This window comes from Lissotriton vulgaris, chromosome 7 (genome assembly GCF_964263255.1).
Source record: "Lissotriton vulgaris chromosome 7, aLisVul1.2, whole genome shotgun sequence".
Lineage (NCBI taxonomy): Eukaryota > Metazoa > Chordata > Amphibia > Caudata > Salamandridae > Lissotriton > Lissotriton vulgaris.
Genome location: NC_141695.1, coordinates 1,324,856,623 through 1,324,878,832, shown reverse-complemented (window position 1 = coordinate 1,324,878,832; position 22,210 = coordinate 1,324,856,623). Strand labels below are relative to the sequence as shown.

At 41.7% G+C, this 22,210-nt stretch overlaps 1 protein-coding gene across 1 annotated transcript in view; it reads left to right on the top strand.

The window, feature by feature from the left end:
- Positions 1-22,210, top strand: part of LOC147703607 (serine protease 27-like) — a 313,159-nt gene that overhangs the window by 185,867 nt on the left and 105,082 nt on the right. The window contains exon 4 of the mRNA XM_086931943.1: positions 3,222-3,493. Coding sequence (XP_086788069.1) covers positions 3,222-3,493 — 272 coding nt within the window. The remainder of the gene's footprint in view (positions 1-3,221; positions 3,494-22,210) is intronic.

Sequence of the window (22,210 nt, the reverse complement as noted above, 5' to 3'; positions counted from 1 at the left end):
AACACTTTACCTTTGGTACTCTTCCGTGCTCCGATGGGCCTGAACGGACCCACCCTTGGCCCGAGCTTTGCCTGGGCATAGCCCAGGCGCGTGACTACGCCTGTCCCACGCTGGGGGTCAGCGCTTCGCTTTTGAGCGCAACCTTCACGCTAGTGGTGGTGGAAGTTGTAGCCCCCGCCTCCTCTGCCGGGATAGTTCCTTCGTTGGCGGTCTCACTTGCCGCTTCCCCGCTCCTCTGTGAATCCCGCTTATCAGCTGCCAAGTATGGGGTATGAAGTCAGTTTCCCAAAACAGATACTAATTTTTGCTTCCCCCTTCTTCTTCCTCCCCCTCTGCCCCAACCTCTTTCTAAAAAAGAAGGGTGTTTGGAAAGGATAGTGTGGGCCTTGAGGAAACATCAAATAATGCCACATTAGTGGTCCACGAAAGGGCATCATCACATAACCGTATGGTCGTTAGGGAGGGGGCCTTTTTCTATTCTGATCGCAATTCCAACAATGCAAGCTGGAATTGCTGTTGGGGAAGTTCTTCCTCTTCCAAGAGGATAGGTCCCTGTACAATGAAACATCCCCTATGTCCTCAACAGAAGCTGCTTACAGATATGGATACATTTTTTCTTTATCAATTTTTTTAATATCCTTTTGTAGTTTTAATGGCATAGCAAGGGGGGGCGATCTGCCACAGGCATCATGAGTTTTGGGGGCGGCAGGCCCTACCCCGTCTTACCTGCAGCTGTTGCAGGAACTGGCAGCATCCCCCGCTCTTACATCCAGTACTGTCACAGGGACAGCCAGCAGCCCCTCTGTCATGTGGGTGCTGGGCAGCAAACGCAGGGACCGTCACATGCGGCAGAATGTCTACCTACCCCACAGTGTAGTTTTGTTATCTTCTGTTTAGTCAGATATTCTCTGCTCTCAGTAATTTCACTGTTAATCTCTGTCAGTTTCATTTTATAGGTAGCTAACAGAGGGTTGATTTTTACGACTTCTTCAGCTATATTGGTCCTGATGATCAATGCGTCAGCTAGGAGTTTTACTATATTTATAATGTGTGCCAACCAGTCCCTGGTACACAAACAAGAATGGTCCCAGGCAGCCTGGAAATTTACCAGGGACACAAAAATAAGCATGCAATTCTCGAGTAAGGGCTATATACCAGATGACATACAATGGACGTTGCTTAAAGCACATCAAAACATGAACCAAAGAGCACTTTTTAGAAGGGAACAATAATGTATATCCGGCTGTCCTCTAACACCATTGGTCACAATGATAAGATTCCATGGAAGGAGATGTATGTCTAAATACAGTGTCTACTCTGAAACATAATTGAGGAACATACACATAAGCCTGGATGACTATTTACATAATGTTTGTAGTCAACCAAGACGGGCATTTTGTAGTAATAATCTCAGCCCACACACTATGATCATACCCACCTCCATATATTTAACATTCAGGACAAAAGCACTCTGGTTTTGACTGGCCTCTTGTAATTTTTTGAAGGGGTCCTTCAAACATAATGTGCACTTTAAACGGCTGATAAATCTGACCTTGATTGACCTTTTTCATACCACCCATAGCCTCCACATCATGGCCGCAATATTTTCCAACATGAGAGAGGGTCTTCCCCTCCTCTATCCAAAATAGCACACAGTGATTATCTTTCCCAATCAGCTACATTGTTCTAGCTGCCTTGAATGGGTGCATTCACATTACATGACACCTGCTCCCATTGAGCAAATATGGTGAGTTTTAACCACAATCGACACAGTGCTTTGGATTTTTAATTATGTGTGTCACATATTGTGTGTGGTGTCTGCCACATCAACGTTTGAAAAACATGGCAAACACTGAAGACTGAGCATGATCAACTATGCAATGCATGCAGTGAATTCCCATTCCCTAAGTATTATAAAGCAAATTGTGCTTGATGATAGTGTGTATTTGTACATTACAGGTCAATCTAAAGAATTTTTTCTTTTTCTTCAACGCAGAAAGGCATGTGTGATTGGGAGTGTATAGAGGAAGTCACTCATTGAAACTCCAATCACTATGTAGATTAGGTTATACTGGTCCTGAAGAAAAGCTGCTAGATCATTTGTATGACTAATTAAAGCTTAAAACATGTTGACCTAACAACTAACTTAGATAATTAGTTCCCCTAGATAGTGCCACTGTTTTTAATGTCGTCAGCAGGACTCTATCATTGAAATGTATTTTGGGGAGTACCCCTTGTCTTATTTTTAACATTATACTCACACCTATACACTTAATACACAAATCAACACCTAGTCTCACACACCTATCCTTCACAGATGACTTATTGAAAGATCTCCAGTAAATAGCCCCTTTTGAGGGTGCCCATAGGGCATTGCAGCGCCGGCCCAATGTGGAGCCAAACCCCTGTAATGACGCATGACACCTATATAGGGACCCGATTCACAAAAGTAATCTGAGTCAAAATCCTAACTTTACTACTCCAAAATGCATTTTGTGAATACCAAAAGTCGTAAGATTTGGATTTTGGCTCAGATTACTTTTGTGAATCGGGCCCTTTGTGTGTGAGGGCATTTGTCCCTAAAGAGTTGCACTTCCTCTTGACTCTTTAGAAGTGGTTCACCTGAGTAGATTTGCACATCCTAATAGAACTGCATACCCCTCCTAACTTTTCTTAAGAATATCCCATATGGGGAAAATCAAATTTCAATATATATTTCTTGATTTCCAAATACTTAGATTTAAGACTTTTCTAAAACCATTTTTAGAATTGCACTGCATGAGGATGTGCTTTGTGGCCTCCCAAAAACAATAATGAATACGTATTTTTTTCCCATGGTGAAAATGTACTTTGTGTAGTCAGAGCTGGGAGGCAGCATCTGCCAGGTAGTCAACTAAAATAGAACAATCACTGGGGGTTGTATACCTAAAAGAACATATCCTGTTTTGATGCCTAAGAACAGATACATAGCAGAATATTCTGTCCTGATTCTTGGAGGTGGTGGAGAGTGAAATCATTTAAAATGTAAAATATGCTTTTGCAGGAGCCAGTTGAATAAATAAATCATCATACATTTGGTCCTCCATTGTCATTAAATATACAAAATTCCTCAACTGGTCCAGACTTACCATTCCATACTGTGAACAGTACCACATATGGATTGATGGGATGTTGGCACATTCTTTGCATTTGATTGAATCTGAATTGTTTTTATGTTTCAGAAACTTTGCCCAATCGACCTACATTGTCTGCTTGGGACTGTATCAGCTCTCAGTGGCCAACCCTGATTCGGTGTGCTCTGCAGTCAAAAGGATAATTTACAACACTCTCTACACTGGCACAGCATCACTTGGGGACATTCTGCTGCTGGAGCTGAACACTACAGTAAACTTCACTGATTTCATCATGCCCATCTGCCTGCCAAACTCCATTATCGATTTTCCATCTGGGTTAAACTGCTGGGTCACAGGCTGGGGTGACATTGCCAGTTCAAGTGAGTGTGGTTGTGGGCTCAGGTAACAATGACACCAAGGAGTGTTAAAATCATCAGTCAATTAATTGTCCTGCTGCTAGAATCTGATTGTAACCTGAAGGCCATAAGGTAGTATCCAGCTTGAACCAAGTCGGCATTCCATCCGTCATAGATTGATCAAATGAATCCTACTGAATGAAGTAATAGCAACATATTCTGTTAAACACATGTTGATATTACTTCATTGCTACTATTCCAAATCTCAAAAAAAAGAAAGAAAGAACTTGGGGCCAGATTTTTTATGAGGAGTACACATTCCACAAAGTGCAAATTGTACACCAACTAGTTTGTAAACAACATTTTGGATGCAGCTGAAGTACTAGTCAGTGGCATCATGAAATGTATTGACAGAGGTTGGCAAAATGGTCATGATCTGTGACACGCATTCACCTGTGTATGCTGGGTGGGTACAGAGAAGCATTTCTCTGAAATTCAGAGAAGCTCGAGTCTTCTGCTGCAGAGGAGGTCAGTGGTGCATGTAGATTGTGAGGGCCAGTTATTTTGTGTGAGGCTTGGAGCGATTGCCCTATGTGCAACATATAAGTGAAGCCAAAACAAACTATATTACCCAGAAAGACACTAAACTCTCACAATATTGACAATGGTGATGCACATCTTAGGTCCATTAGGCCTGAAACATAAAGGTAAGTTAACATGTGTAGCTCCACTCACCTGCTGGTCTACCGCAACACCTAGGTGTAAACTTCAATTTTTTCCATTATCTTTTCCAAGTGGAGATTTACACCACACTCCTACTTCTACATGTAGGTGTAAATCTCCACTTTTTACTATTCATCATTTCTGAGTGGAGATTTACTCCACAATCCTAGTGAAAAGATAGACTCCAGAGTCTCCACCCCTTCAAAAAAGGCTCCTATGACAGAATTTACAAGTGTAAAATTACTACAGGTACCTTTTCTCCTGTTTCTGGATATCTCTGCCCCAAAGGGATCTCTCCATGTATGAACATTTAGGGAAATTTAGTAAGGAAATCCTGATTAGGAGGACACTCCTTCTTCCATCTGGCAGTAAAATGATGGAATCTCCCTTGATTCAGTTCAGGATCCTCAAAGTCTATAAACGCTTCCCCAAAAAGTTCAAAACCTATCTTTTTTAAATTCCCTAACTTTCATATTTATTAGTATATGGTTGATGTTCAGCACTAGGACTTCAGTGTGCATTGGAGACTTTAAAATAAAGAAACATTAAAATACTGTTCAACAGTTTAAACCTAGGACTAGCTAAAAAAAATATACACTACACTTCCTTGCAAAATTAAATGTTTTAATTATAAATGAATTTAAATATAATTAGTTTTAGAAATATTATTTATCGAACAATACTTTAAAATTTGAATCATCAAGCAACACTAACAGATCTATGTTCATTTATTTGCTAAAACAACATGGTCATACATTATGTTTTAAATAGGCCTGGTATGAAATGCCGTTCCGCTCACGGAGGTTGAGGAGTTTTTTTGACTCCATGCTTCTGAGCTTGTTCCCCGCTCGCGCTCGCCAACATTAAGTTGAGCAGCGAGGAAAATCTTACTCCAGACCACCTACTGATGAGATTTCTCAACGCGGCAGTCGCTGATGGCCACTACCATTCGTGTTGAGAACATTTTTGTTCATGTTGAGGAAGCTGGTGCTCAACTAGAACATCTACTTGAGCGACAGAAAGAAGCAGCACCCTTGTGTGCTTTACATGGTGCCATTCAGTCTTATTTTCAAGCACGGAACAAACACCTGGCTTAAAATCAGTGCAAACGGAACAATCCAATGTACTCCACTGCTTGTGGAACTCAGCGTAGCGCAACCTACATTTTTGGTCACTATGCAGAGTTCCGCTATGTGGAAGTCTGTGAAATCCACCCAGGTCTAGTTTTAACTTTATTTTATTTGTTTTAGTAGTTTTACAGTAAGTTACCCCGTGGCGGTCACCACTAGGTATTTATCGTTTGGATCATATTTCCATGGAAAATGATTTTTTTGTGTTGCTAATAACTTTGGTGCTGTTTGACAAATCTTCTTAAAACTTTCCAAAATGTGCTCTTTTTGCCTAGTTTGCACAAGGAACAATTCAGGGTGATTGGTCAGGCGTGGGCTGTGAAAAAAGGGGGGGTCCAAAACACGTTTTCCTCATAAGAGCTTTAGATACAACTACAGCCTAAACCATTGAACAGATTTACACTGAATTTGTTAGAAAGCTGGAGTGCTTTTTGTGTAAATACATTCAGTAGTTGTTGAAGTATTAATGCTCAAATTTTTTTATATCCAGGGACGCGGGCCCGAGTGTATCCCAACAGATCTCAAGCTGAGATCTGATTGGCTAGGACCACCTCAAACCAGAAAGTGGTGGCAGCCATCTTAGCACTTGGGAATCAGTCCTGAGTTCTAATAAAAGTTAAAAAAAACACAAGAGGCAGGGTCGTCATAGCTTGACCACCTAGGCCTGGTTGATGGGTTCCCAAATGGACCACGCATGAGGTTAAAAATGTTTTTTCTAAAATGTTGCTGCAAATTAGCAGAGAATCTGCGAGTGCATGGAGGATTTGTGAATTTGCATAGGATCTGCACATTCTTAGAAAATGTATAAATGCACTGTAACATGTAAAAACAAACGCAGACTCCCACCCTTTTCTATTACTAGACTCCACTGTAAGCCAGGTGTGGGGTGGGATATTTTTCAGAGGGAGGGGGGTATGCAGGGCCCCTGGACCCCATCATCCCCCAGGGCTGAAAGTGTAAATAAATAGGAGGAGTCCACGAGTCATCGTTCCCTGAGCCATGCTAGGGCCCCTTGTTCTCCATCTCCTGGGACCAGCTCAGTTATGATATCCCAGGGTTCCCAACCCCCAGGACACTTTTTGTTTACTCTCCCTTTGAAACACAAGCATACATTCACAATAAATATCACTTATTATCAGATTAAACATTCAAGTGATTATACAAATACAACATAACAATCAAAATAATAATTGTATAGCTAAAGACAGTAAATACATATTCAGAATTCTTTTCACCTGAAAAGATAAAATAGAAAATACCTGAGATAAAAGGGAGAGTGCTAATGCTAAAAAATTATTCTTTGCTGCATTGCAAGAGGATTTTCAAATTATATTCAACTTGAATTGTCATTAATATTCCCATTCTGATCAACTATATGCCGAGTAGGACTTTTCGGTCAGCTGATTCTTGTAACTTGGTCTGCCCCCAGTTTAACCTTGAGTCTATGGGAGGTAGAGCTTTCTCTAGCACTATCCCTCAGGCGTGGAACTGCCTTCCAGTTAAACTTCGGAAAGAAACTAATCTCCCCCCCCGTTAGGAAGAATTTGAAGACTGTGCTTTTCTTGGAGGCCTGGGGCCCCTCTGAGTTGGGTATATGCCTCCCTCGCTGGTGGTATACGTCCGTTGATAGCGCTTAGATACCCCTGGGTGATAATGCGCTCTATAAGTCTATATTAACATAACATTTCATAACATAACATAACATTGTGCATACTTACATAGGTCCCACCATGTTTCACATTATTTATAAATTATTCATGAATTCCTCTTTGTCATGGCTTTGTATTACACTATTGTTGTGCCACTAGGAAGACTAATAGGTAGCAGACAAAAACAACACTTAGTATTTATTATCTTACCTTGTGTGAGGAAGTAAATAAGAAAAATAATTTGTGTCTCACAATCAGAGGGTGAAACAATATTATATGTCGTTTACACGAAACATAGAAGTTATCAGCTATTTCTGTTGAATTACAGTATAGATTTCTGAGAGTGAGCAGATTTACCTACAACAACAATGTTTTAGCAGTTCTTACCTCCTAATGCAAAATAACTGCCAATTCCATTTAACAGGCCTTTTACCTTTGCTCAGATATTGAAAAACAGTTCCAATAAAGACACACATAGATGGGCAGTGATTCATTTTACCAAAATGTATAGCTTTAATATCGCACTTAATGATTCCGAAACACAACTACATTTTTAAAACCGTGCGTCTAAATCCATAGATTTCCATTTGTTCTATATAGAGAAATATAATACCGAAACATTAAAAGCTGGACCATTACAAACCAAAAATATTATCACACCCCTACTTGATAAACCACATAAAATCTTTTCATGTACACAGTCCAATTATTATGAAAGTCACTTCTATACAGTCATGTTCTTACCAGCCTGTCATTTCTCACAGCCTCCCATTCCAAGAGATTAAAGAATTGTATGACTTCATCATTGAACTCAAATATCCTCATTTAGTTACATCATAAATATCCATGTAGAATTAAAATATATTTAAACATGTTAACAAAACTGAAAATAAGAATAGCACAGATCACTAATTTGAAAAAAGCAACGACTAAATATTAATAAATACTTGTATCTTTAAAATACCACCTTCCCAAATCCTCTGTAATCCACACAACCCAATATGAAATATGTAAATGTAGTTAAGACATAGGTAAATATGTAAATTAAAAAAACAAATCAGAATGATCACTAATATATAAATGTAAATTATATACATATAATGTTTTATAAACACTACCCACACAATACTCCAACACCTAACTGCCCCAAATATTGATCAGTATTTTTTTTAACTAATAACATAATAAATACATCTAAAAATTGTAACAAAAAACACTTACAATGATATTACATACCACAATATTTTGGGCAACAATATTTACAAAAATCATATTATGAATAAAGATCAAATCATATCCTTACTCACAATGTTTTCAATCACAATAGTTCTGTAGTCACAATATTATGGCCAGGGTAATATTGAACTATATTCTGGAATCAAAAGTCAGGAGCCATACCTTTAAGTGATATATGTCTGAAACTTTTCTCCGTAAAATTTTGCAATTTAGTCAGTTTATTCAGTTGTCACTGTAACGCAAGAAGTGCAGCAGCCAAAACATCAAATCTTCTGAGTAGGACACTTTCCTTAACTTGTTATGGCCCAACAATCAAGGGAACAATTAAGCATACTGACAATGGTAGGAAGACCCACTTAGAAAAGGCAAACACAAGGAGATGATGGATGGAGCGCTGAAACCTCTCAGACTCTCACTACCAGTCACAGATTTGGGTTGAATCATCATCATTCTTTAGCTCACTTTGCCACCTCACTTCAGACCCGGCTTTATGCAAGTCAGTCTTGACCCTGTGCATCAAGGGAACAGTCCAGCCTGAACTGCCAAGCCATGTCACCCCTGGATCCGACACAAGCATCCTGGGACCGGTTTCGGGCTAACACTCCTCATCAGCCAGGCTAGCTTAAATCCAGTTGCAAAGTGAGCAAGGGACCCACTCCTGGGGTGTTACCCCGAAACCGGTCCCAGGATGCTTGTTTCTGGTCTAGGGAAGACATGGCTTGGAAGTTCTGGCTGGACTGTTCCCATGAGGCAGAGGGCCAAGACTGATTTGCATATAGCTGTGTCTGAAATGGGGTGGTGAAGTGAGCTAAAGAATGATGATGGATTCAACCTAGATCTGTTACTGGGGGTAAATATCTGAAAAGTTTCAGGGCTCCGTCCATCATCTCCTTGTGTTTGCTCACGTAGAAAAGGCATAGTAGAAGCAGGGTTGGGATCCAGCCTTGATTTAGGGTTATTGTTATATTTATGCTGTGCAACTGTTGCAGGGATTCTGCTCAGGGATAAAACTATGCTTAGGACCTTAGAACACCAGCATGTAGGAACTGAGTCACCATACCACCTCAGTATCTATAAACCCAAGTCTGATTAGCTATAGCGCCTCACTTGTCTTCCTAACCTTCCAGAGAGACAAGTGAGTTGACACCCCAGAAAGCAACACTCTTGACCCTCTCAGAGTTCTTGGTAAAAGGACACACGCTTTCACTCTCTCACTCGTACTAGCCCACAATAAGATAAACAAGAGATGCAAAGGAAGTTTATAATATTTATTTAAACTATTTCACTCTGATATGTAGTATTTGCACCACAAAAAAAACAAATGCTTACCAATAATTTCGTTAGAATGGTTACGCAACCATATACCAGAAAAAGCCCTGTCATATTTTAAGACATATCAGTCTAAAGCCCTACCCCACCTACAGAAGCTAAATGATTATATATAAAACATCTCTGGTATGAGTAGCGGACCCCGTATCTTAGCATACACGGATGGATGTTCTACATCTCAGCTGACGCAGTAATCTTGCCTCAAGACCTTCGCTCATTGTGTCTTTTTAGAAATCTCGTCCTCAGTTATATGACAAGACATGTGTGCTCACAAACAGCAGCTGTATTCTCTTGTTATGTCCAGCTGCTTGTGTCTGACAAGAGAGAATATCAGGGGGCATTGTTGTTTGCCCATGTCTGCGGAGTTCAGATTAAATCCCAGAAAGGGAACAGAACACTAAAAGATATGCAGGGTCTGTTTGAAAATAAAATGTGGCACAAAAGCAAAAGTGTTTATGTAGTAACATGTGCAAATGATATATGGCCTTACAACATGCACAATCCGGTGAACATCAGTAAAATTACAATGGGCCATGCAAGAAACACACAACACCCTCCTTTTGGTCAGGATAATAGCACAATAGGAAACAGTAAATGATATAAATGTAAGTGAAAGGTAAACAAACTCAAACAACAGCTAAACAATATGATATACGGAAAATGAATAACTGAATTGTCAATTTTGAAAAAATAATTACATCATGGTGTTTCTGAGGAATCCATTGTGTCACCCACCAATTCAAAGGCTAAAAACTCCATGAAGGAGTCTGTGTCGCCACAGATGATGATTAGTCAATAGCCAAGTCACAAGCTCCAAAGAACAAACATGATCCTCAGTTTCAGAAAATGCTGAGAAGGTTACAGGGCAACTTGCATCTGTGTTTGTAGAGCCTTTATCCTGTGATACATTTGCGATTCACAGGCTTTCTTGTAGTTGAATGGTTAAAACTTCACATCGTGGAGAAGTTGTAAACCTAAATGACAGTCCTGGAAATTGGTTGCTAAGAGACTCATTAGTAGTTCAATGTCCAAGGCAGGGGGTGTCTGCAAAGCCATGCAAATATCCACTGCCTATTCAAAAGGACACCAGAGACAGTGGAACAGAGGTTGGGCGCAGGTAAACCAGGCAGGCCAGAATGTTAAGGACCAATCAAGATCCAGCTCCTGCAGTTGAAATATTCCAAAGATCTGAAGCATAAGCTCATGGTAATGTTGGAGTGGTTCCAGTTCCAGAGGGCCTGCAAACGGAACATCCATTGTGGAGAAGTCGGAACAAAATGAGAATGCTGCAAATGAAAAATAACAGCAACAGGAATTCTCCGAATACACTGGAAAAAATGGAGTGAATAAAAGACAGTATTATTCCAAAAATAGTTTGGAACAAACTAACAATCTTTAAAAAAGTGGCAGGCGGCCATACTAGAGGCATTAAACTTGTTATGCACTAGTTCTCCGAAGTACAGGGGAAGGTTTGCATTTAATATTTAATTATTTCACTAGAGGTTCTGGTCACCTGTAATTTGAAGGTTTTGCGAGCAGGTGTGAGAGCTACTTCTTGTTGGGACAATGATGCTTTGAGTCTGCTTAGTTTGTTGAAGACTACCTTCAAGGTCGGAATGGAAGGCCACAAAGAGCTGTCTACAATCCCATGTGGAGGGGGAAACAAGACATTGTTGCAACCAGCGACTAACTGGGAAACTGATAAAATGTACGGAACTCCAGCTTTCATTGCGCAAAATTTGTTATCACTAACCATTAAATAACTCCTGTTAGGGGGGGTAGAATTGCTAGCACCGGGATTCCTTTTAAATAACAGGCCAAATTGGGCTTTGAAGCATCACATATGCCGTGAATTTTAACATGTTTACAGACTAGTAAATGGCGACAGTAGATGTCCATTTTTCTCCTGTTATACAAACTGCCCTATTGACACGTTCACAATGATATGTAAAGGGAAGTGACTATAATTCATGAATAACGCTGCTTTCAAGGGGTTCATATCTACCTAGAGGGAAATGTTTTATGCAGGCTGTGAATTGAAATGTCTGGATGGGCAGAAAAATTACACCATGTATTAACCACAGAGCTAAAGGAGTTTCAGCTATAGTGAATGGAAGTTGTTCTAATTTCTCTAAATGCAACATTGTGTAGATTGAGTTTTTCATGGCTATACGTTGTTGTTTGCGTGTTAGATTAAAAGACAGGAACATATCACTGCAATTCAAATAGTGCCATGGTACACACCCATTTTTAAGTGTTTAAGGTGTCCAGCTAAATTACATAATAGATCTAAGCTGACTTTGCCCATGATACAATGCTGACATGTCATTCTGCAAAATATCAATAACAGATGACACAATGTCGTTTAAATTGTAAATACGAGAAGACAATACATTAATACTATTATAAACAACAGCACACACTTTATCCAATTATCTTGGTCAATTTATCTCAAACAAGCAGCAGCTTCCATCTTGGATAATTTCCAAATCTCATTATAGGTAGCATAAATAAATATTTTAGAATATGGAGATTTGGGACCTAAAAGGAAATATGACAAATTCATGTCTTCAGACAGGATTGTTTTACTTCAGACAGTGTAGAGTGTTTCAACTATTGTTGGCAAAATTTCCCCACAGAATAGGTGGTAACAATACCACAATGGGGTGATTGAGGGTGTCACATCTTGTTGATTTGAACCCAGGTATGGAATTAGGAAGACAAGCATAGCAACCATTAATATCCACCGGCCACAAAAACCACCCACCAGAACCGGAGAACAAGGAATTAAGTGTACCATTATGCACCATGTTATTTAACTGTTCTTCAGTGTAATTTGTCAGTCTTTGCCAATTATCAAAGCTGGCAAAAGAAGGAATGAGGCATCAATTTCTTTAATTTTTGCCAATCTCAAACAGGTAGACTGTTCGATAATTTTATTTAAGAACGTCATTTGGATGGGAATTAAAAAAGCTCTAAATAGACTTTCTGTTCCCTGTACATGCCAGGATTTTGTTCCTCAAATCAATTTCAAGTCAACTGTGTCCTTTCAGTTATCATAAACTTTAAGGGCTAACTGGCTGAGAAATGAAGCTATATATATGAGCTTAGTCTGAGTAAACATATTTTTTTGGGTGGGGTAGGAATTAATTTGCAATAATATAACGTGGGGTCTTAGGTCTCATATCCTGTTGAATACGTGAACTTGTCTTTTTGCATCTCACTCGTAGGGGAATTGGACAATGTTCCCATTGTGTATAATTAAAATGTGGACGCTTACCACTCGCTCCGTGCAGAAAATGATTTCCATAATGATGATAATAAAACATATTAGCAGAGTTAGCAGAGTTAGGATATAGCTCTTCTAATTAAAAAACTGTATAGTACTCCGAAGGCACAGAATTTAGTTTTAAAATCCCAATCACCTGACAGTAACCCCTGTACTATTACATCACCCACTGTAACTTTAAACACATATGGTATTCTCAGGATCTCTGCAGTATGTCGAAAGGAACTTTATCCCAAACAATCCCATCAGTCACTGGAACGGCTAAAATCGTGAAGATGAACTGGTCTCTTTTCAGTTTATGTGAAGAAGAATGGGGGGCTAACACCTCGTCCACTAGTTCTGTGTCAGAACGTTTTGGGAGGTAATGGCCATTGATTAACAGGAAAAAATAGTCACACATCTAATCCACATTAACAAACAAATCAAGGAGAGTATGATCCAGATATATGTCCAGGGCAGGACTCAATAAGTGTGTTTCAAACATGAAATAAAAACGCAAATCTGAGCTGGAGGCGGTTGCAAAAGAAAAGAACTATCTGAATAAAAATCATCAGTGGAAAACTGAGGGCTGTGACACCTATGGTGGATCCATATAAATGACATCCACTGTGGAAGACGGAATAGTGGAAACAGTTATCTTTTCTGTCAAGTTGTCGGTGGAGAACTCAACCTCTCATCCCCCAACCAGGAAGAATCAGCATTAGTGGTGTTCATGGGCTGTAAGGGAAGGTCTTGGGGAAGTGTATGAACACTCTGTGGCAAACTATCTAGAATCGGCCACATGGTGTAGTTTGACATGTTTGATGGAGACAAGGCGTTTGTCTTTAGAGCCAGGAAGCAGTGGTAGGATGACATTTCATGTAACCTGAATGCCAAGGACTGGAACAGGAGCACAGTACATTGGGCCAATTTACTCGCCACATTCTCATGAACCAGATCTCCCACCTTTGGTAACCAGCCGGCAAGTATTTGCCAGAACGGTTGGTTCAGTCACCCTGTAAGTGTACAGGGAGACTGAATGGTTGAATTGATTCTTGCTACCTCCAGATCGCCGATCATTTTCACCGTGATTGACACACAGATTTCGACGGTGTTTCTTCACCATTTCTGCACTTTAAATAATACTGAATGCCCGATCAAATCATCTGATGATTATACCCTATTAATACACTTGGTATGACGTATACAATTTGCTTGGCTCCCCATCACGCAATTCGCAGAGGGTGACATAGCCACCTTCTCCCAGGTTGCCCTTCACCACCCCAGTCCTGAAGAAGATCCGCACGGCCGAGGCATCCAACCTCCCTTGTGCCCTAAGTCGGATCAAAACATTGAAGCCCTTGGATAGGCCTAGACTTACCTTTCTTATGTGTTCCTTATTGTGCAAAATTGGTATTCAATTCTGTACTTGTGTAAATAACTTCAATGATTTGTATCATATGTGTTGCTAGGCCGTACATGACGGTGATTGACAACCATTCATATTGTTAAAAAAGAATACGAAGTTGCTATTTCCTTCTATGCCAATGAATTTCCTTCTTTTTAACTTCCCAATACTGAGCACCCCTCCTACATGCACGTTCCCCATTGGAGCAACCTTAGTCTGTCTGTATTATTTGAATATTACTTGATCTTTCACCAGAAAATAAGTACATACAATTACTTGGTGAATACAGTTTTTGGTTTGTTGCTTGTTTACCCATTGTCCATTTGATGCTTAAACAATTGACTTAGGTTTAAGGAGCTTGTCCCAAATATATTTTATCATAGCTCCGATTTACATTAATGAATTATAATTAACTATGTTATTTGATTAGCTGCCTCTGTGAATTAGGTTATAGGACCATTGAATGGAATGCACAGCATGCATAAGTCCCAATTAAAACATGCACGTTTTTAATAATCGGTCAAGCGACAGCAGTGTTGTGTGGAGTTTTAGGTTCCGTTTGAATTTTCCAGTTTCATGCCCTTATATAGATACAATTCACATTGCCCTTATATAGGCATAGAAATCAAGCTCTTACTTAGGCATAGCCATGCAACCCAAATACAGGCATGGCTACTTCCATCCGTTCACCAAACGTCACAATGATTTCTTAGAAAACCAGCTTAAGCCGTCAGGGACATCCCCTTGCTTGAATATTGATTTCTCCAAGAACTCAGTTAGTTTTACAATGAACATCTATTCCTTAGGGGTTCATTCATGACGTTCATATGCCCGACTTTACGTCAAACATGGCATTCCTAAAAATCTTTAAGGTATAAATATACCTTCACTTGCTATGGCAAAGCACGGTGGTTCGGAGCAGATTGACAGCCTACTTGCCCGACGCAGCTCGCTTCAGCAAGTGCCAAAGGAAGCCAACTCTCCATTTGACGCACTGATCAGGAAGTTGCCCTCCTTTGCTAAGAAATCCAGCTCCAGTGTTTCTGACTCCCTTTGCGGGGTGTTGGGAAATTGAGTCCTGAGAAAGAGATACCAACCTCCTTCATTCTAAGGTATGGAGCTGATTAGAACCTAGAGAAACCTTTAGTAGATTATTGGCAAATAACTAAAACCTATGCTAAATAAACTCTTACTTCTTCCCTCGTACTAGACCTAGGTTAGGTATATTGGGGTAGGCGTATTTTAGAAGCACCAGTTGAGTATTTTAGTCTATGTTATTTATGTATGTATTTTATGGCTTAGAAACCATATCATGCTATTAAAGTATTATTTCATAATACAATCCTCGCTGTAACCTTTATACTTTGCATTCTGTCTAACGATTGTAGCAGTTCATATCTCTTGTATGAGAAAGAAGACTGAAAACATCTGTCTCTCCATTTTCTCTGCAACTCTGTAGAAATGAAGCATGCACGATTGACTGAGCAAAATAGTTATCTGTTGTTTCCATGACTCTGAGAGATATTATCTTATTCTTGGGAAACAAAGATGTCATGTTCATGTGGTTGTCAGAAACGAATCCCTTCTTGAGAATTCGAGAACATTTCTAGTGACCTCTGAGCTAGCTGGCACTCACAATTAAGTTTAGTAGTATAGTATAGATAAGCTTTATTCGATAAAAAAATGTATCATAAAAGCATGACGAAAAGACATCCATTATATATCCAAAATAACATTATCATTAAAAACCAATATATGTACAATCGTTTCTCAGCCATTAAAAAACTACAATATGTACAGATTAAAAATAGGGATTATGTACACTCGATAATAAAAAAGCTCTGCGCAAATAAGCAATAGGAGCGGGATAGCAGCTATAGATCAGTAATCATGGACGACATTGAATTTTCAGTCTACAGGTCTTTCACCCACTAGTCCATCATATGTTGGGACCTGCTGCGTTCTTGCCTGGTACTTTATTCGCACCAGCCAGGCGCAGCCCAGAGATTTTGACACTCCGCATATTAACGTCAAGGAGGAAGTGTCAGTTTTCAGGATGTGTAATGCAGCATGATAATCTGTGAGGCCCAACATTTTACATACTGGTTTAAGCCACTTAGCTCTGGCTCTCTCATAAGCCATTTGGTCCATCACCTGTTGTGTTTGCATATTCCTCTCATAAGCCGGGCATGCCAGAAAAAATTTGGCAATTGACTTGGTATGGTGTGCACAGCACGGGCAAGGTGCGGGCACTAAATTAGACCCCTTCCATGATGCTATCACATCATTAAGTGGGAGGGTCCCTAATCTCATCTTCATATCTCCCTGTCCCTGGGAACCTGTATGAAGTCAAGGTAGGGTTCCAATCTAGGGTTTTTTTATGTTCAAAGAACCCTTCAGTAAGTTTTTCAGTTTTTGGATTGGAAAGATCACGCATCTGTACCCAATCCCAGTAGGCACGCTTTAGTGCCTGCTTGGGGGGTGGGGTCTGACATGCCCATGTCTCTCCAAGACCAATTTCGACCAAGAGTTGTCTAATACCCACTATCCAGTTTACTCTATTCCCTACATCAATGGATATCAACTCATCAAGGGCGGCAGCATAATTGGACAGCTCAGTAGTTCTTCTAAGCGTGCCTAAAAAAGCAAGGGACATAGGCGCGCAATATCTTGGATAGAACGTCTCTCCAAATCATAAAATAAGGGCTTCAGGGGAGTAGAGATGGGAAGCGAGGTAAGATCTCTTAAAAATGTATTCTCAGACTTAGCCAAATCGCTGGTGTTTTCCATCCCCCAGATTTCTGGCCCATATAGGGCAGAAGGTAATGCTTTACCATCATAAATAGCGAGCCCGGGGCAATTGGTCTACTAACAGACCGATGATGTTCTCTCACAATCACCCCGGAAACCCGCTTATGGTTTAAAAGCATCTTGGCAAGATGGAAAGACCATTTCATTGTTTTCGAAACCCTGATTCCCAGGTAGTCAAAGGAATCCACCACATCCAGGGGGGCACCGTTCAGAGTAATTTTATTTCTGAAGCGTTTGGAAGGGTTGGTTTTACTAGTATTGACTATCAGCCCTTGCTCATTACAGAATGTGCTAAATCTATTTAGTAGCTTCTGGAGGCCACCAGGTGACTTGGAGATCAAGAGAGTATCATCAGCAAATAGGAGGGTAGGTTTTTTTCTCCCCCGCCTGGGTAGGAGCGTCTGTCGGCTCCCCATTAAGGTAGTCCACCACCCCGTTGATGTAAAGTGAAAACAGAGTGGGGGCCAGCACGCAACCCTTGCATACCCACCTACTTACCGCAATCCTCTCTGTCAACTCCCCTTGGGAACCCCACCTTACTCTTGCATAGTTACCATTATGCATCCTATTCAGGAAATCGAGAATCTGGGGGGGATGCCCAGTTGATGGACAACATTCCAGAGCTTATCCCGTGGGACCAGGTCAAATGCAGTCTTAAGATCTATGAAGGCAGCGTTCACGTAGATCATGAAGAATCTAAACACCTGGTCCATAGTTCCCACCTTCTGCCTGAAGCCTGCTTGGAAGTGGGACAAGATCTTCTCGTCCTCTATCCAGGTTCTAATCCTCATAAGGAGGAGCCTGCCAACCACAGTTTGCATCACATCGATCAAACTGATCGGTCTGTAGTTGGCTGGGTCCTCCCTATTCCCTTTCTTAAATATTGGCACCACCTCCGCGCCTTTCCAGGAATCCGGAACAGGAAATACTCTTGCTATCAGGTTCATGATTAGCAAGATTAATTTGGCCCATGGCTTGGGGTCATATAAAAGTAAATCCCCGGGAAGACCATCGGGACCAGCTGCCTTACCCAGAGCAATGCTGCTTATGGCTAGCTCCACCTCATGGAGCTCAAAACTGTCCACTATCTCAGGGGCATCTATTTTATCTAGGGCAGTCTCAGTGATAGGAAATGCAAGGCATTTGTTCTCTAAATATAAATTAGAGAAATGCTCTTGCCATTGCTGGCCCATTATATAATTAGGGATTGGATCAGATATTTTCCTATCCCTACTATTAATGAGATCCCAGAATAGAGTGGTGTCCCTCTCTACTAAGGCCTGCTTTAATTCCTGCCAATGGTCCTCCTCCCAGTACAGCAATGTGATCTACCTGGGCGCCCCGGAAGCGACGCTGAACAAGCTTCAGAGAATTCAGAACATCGCGGCCCGGATTCTCACAAACACCCCTGCCAGAGCTTCGGCCAAACCAGCACTAAAACTCCTCCACTGGCTTCCTATAAGGGAGCGGGTCAAATTCAAGGCCCTATGCCTAGCCCACAAACTGCTACAAAACCAAGGCCCCCCTGTTCTCAGGAAACTCATCAAACCCTACAAATCCTCAAGACCCCTCCGTTCGGACATGGAAAACTTCATCATTATCCCAGATTTAAAAAAGCTCGTTCAGGAGGAAGACATTTCTCAGTCCACACTGCACGCCTCTGGAACTCACTCCCCCGCGACCTGAGACTCGAACCACATCACCTTCGCTTCAGGAAGCGGCTCAAAACCCACCTTTTCCCCTAATGAATCATGCTTGTCCGTAACCCCGATCTTCTGTTCCCCCCTCCCCCTTCCCCCCCTTGTCCCACTGACCTGAAGAGATAGGATCTTTAGCGCTGGGATACCTCCGGGTGACTACGCGCTCTATAAAAAATAAATAATAATAATAAATAATAATAATGCTTCAGGGCCGATTTCATTTCTACAATAAAAAAAGAACTTAGCTTATCAATTGTGTTTCGATAAAAAAAGAGTAAAATTAGGTTGCTTCCACATTCCGCTATAGAGTGACATTAACTCTCTATTCTTAGCTTCAACCATCTTCCCAATACTTCGCAGCTTGTCTTCTTGTTGGGAGACTTTGCGCCATTTCAGTCGACGCTTACAATTAGTGGGGGTTACCTCTCTTGTTGTCAACAATGGGCGGTTGCAAACCTTTGGTCCACACGGTAACCATCTATTATTTAATTGAAGGCAAAGTGGGTTGTGATCGCTGTCTATTGATGGTACAACTACCATGTCTTCTAGATCCTTCCAAAGTCGAACATCAATAAGAATATAATCTATTCAGGATGGGGAGCTTATCCTATTAAAAGAGTTAGCACCATATGGATCAGAGCGTGTTCTGCCATTCGCTGCTCTTAGGCCATATTCCATATTAAGGGCATTAATTTGAATGGCTCTCTGGGACCACTTTTTAATGGGAACCAAACTAAGAGGCGGGATTGCCCATTTTTCATCTTCTTCAGCAGTTCCCAACAAATCATCCGTACTCAAGGGTTCAAATGTGACGTTGAAGTCCCCAGCCAGTATGACATTGGACTGAAATTGATGATGACATATTTTCTAGAGAGGATATTATGGGTGATGACTGAGCACCCGGGAAGCCCCTTGCATAAATATTGAATACTTCTAGGACTGGGCCATTGTGTAGACTTTTTACAGTCAGATGCAGAATATCTTGCGATGGGCAAGGATGGATAAAGATGGTCCAATTGAGTGCAATGCTTATCCGAATTTGCAACCCCCTGGATGGGATGGGCGTCCTCTACCTGAGTGTGTTGCAGGGATGCAATAGGAGGTGTAGTCAGACTTATGTAAGTGGATTAAGCTCCATGTCTCCTGAAAAAGTCATACCTGGTATTTCTCAACAAATCTGTTCCACTCAGGGAGCTGTAGCTTCTTCTCTAGCCCAGCTACATTCCACAAGAGAATATTAAGAGTTGATGAAATTATCTTTATACTTATGGTTTCCCCTGCTACGCTATTTGCATCAGTAAAAATTGCCTGGTCACTACCAACTTCCGTCCCCTGGCCTAACAGAATTCCTGTAAGCAGTGGTGTAGTCAAGATTTCTAACTCCCTTAACCTTTCTTGAATTATGATTGGGGTGCTGCTCTCACTATCCCTGCATGTTAGTCAATCTACTCTGTTCAGCCCAGACCCCCTTCCCCTGTGCTCAGATTCCTCTTGGACCACCACTCTCAATGATGACCAGAGTGGGAGGTGTCTAATCTAAATCGCTGAATGTTCGGGAGCGGTAGTGCAGAACTCCAGGGCCAGCAAGTTATCGCCCAGAACTGCATCTGTTAGCTTTAACTCAATACAGTCTAGGTCTGAGTTTCGCGAAGTGATCCTCCTGGCTCTGAGGATATCCTCGCGAATTATAGACCTGCAGCCCCTTACATGGCGTAGCCAGTGTATTGCCTTATTACATAGAGACTTGCTGCTTTCGTAGCCCTGTCTATTCAGGGGTTTAGGGACTTTCACCATGTAAACTGTTGCCAGGGGGTCCCTAGACGTGGTCAAAGGGAGTTGCGCCTCATACATCGTAGAAGTGGGAGAAGATGGGGTTTGTCAAGCTCTGGGTATTTTTGGGGCATCTGCCTTCGTTTTTTTGGAGCTCAAGTTCAAATCTGGGACTTGAGGTAGGGTAGCTTCGATTGTATTGCATGACTTAGAAGTCATAGCTTCCCGTCTTTCCCGTGATGCACCATTTGTCATAGTGCCCCAAGGGGAAGGCCATTTCAAGGGAAGAGAATGAAATGATTGGGTTTTTTCGGCTATAGGAGGATCGAATCTAGAATTTGAAGCTGCCACCATTTTCTTTAGGACTTCCACCTCATTTTGAAGCAGCTCCACTTTCCGTTGAAAATCCTCATTTAAACCTCTACAGGCACAACTATTTGCCAGGGTACCAAAACTAGCAGAATTACTATTACTTAATTCCATAGTACGCAGACCCTCAGGTATATGCTCCAGTACGGCAAATCTATTTGCACAATGAATTGGAGAGAGAATTGCTAGGATGGGAGGTGTGGGCTGACTAGATTTCCCCATGCCTTCAACCCCAGGGCTGTGGATAATTGGGTTTGTGTTGGGCCAGCCTGTTTCCAAAACATTGATGGAATTGTACACAGGGGATGACCGACTGGTCCATTCTCTTGCAGGTCTGTACCAATGTTAGTTGCTACATTATTGGACCCCAGGATCTCTTCACATTCGGAAATTAACACCTCTATTCCGTCTATGACACAGTTATTCCCCCCATGATTTGCCTTTTTTACTTTTTTCCCTTTTTTATTTCCTGCTAAACCCCCTCCTTCCATTGCTTTCCTTTTCCCCATAGTCTTTCTGTCCCAGCTACTTTTTTATAATAAATCAATGGTCCTTCAGCAAACTGGAAGCAGCTATTAAAAATAGTTCAAGGATTGTTCAGCAAACAGGCCCACAAATAGGCGCAGAAACAGTACCTTGCAGCTGAGGAGTAAGTCACTGAGGGGTGGCCCACCCCAGCCTCTTCCTGCCGTGGACGGGCGCGGACGGGCCCGCCCTTGGTCTGGTCTTGGCCCGGGCAGCGCCCGCACGCGTCCCGCGCTGCAGGAGGCGCCGAATGGATTTAAGCACCTCCGGCGCTTGCTGATGACAACAATGCTGGTGCGCCACGCAGGGGAGCCTGGGAGATGTTGTTCCAGAGCCCAAGGCAACCCCGTGCGCGGCCAGCACAGATGGCAGGGGTCACGGACACAGATCCCCTCCAGAGACCAGGGACGATGTAAATGCGTGCAGATCAGCCCCCAGCAGGAGTCCTGGGCAGAGTTGCGGGCCAAAAAAGCCAAGGTGAGTCCTCGTGGCGTCCCGCGCTGCGGGAGGCGCCAAATGGATTTAAGCGCCTCCGGCGCCTATTGATGACAACAGTGGTGCGCGCCATGTGGGGGAGCCTGGGAGATGTTGTTCCCGAGCCCAAGGCAACCCCGTGCGCGGCCAGAGTTCCAGGCCAAAAAAGCCAAGGTGAGTCCTCGCGTTTAGTATACTCGATTGAGACCTACTGACCTAAGTCCCACTTCAAATCTATAGGATATATTATTCCAATGCGCAGAGCCTATTGGAAATATAGGAACTACACTACAGCAGATAGCTGTGGCCAAATCCGAAGAAACCTACAGCAGTAATCAACTGCACCTAA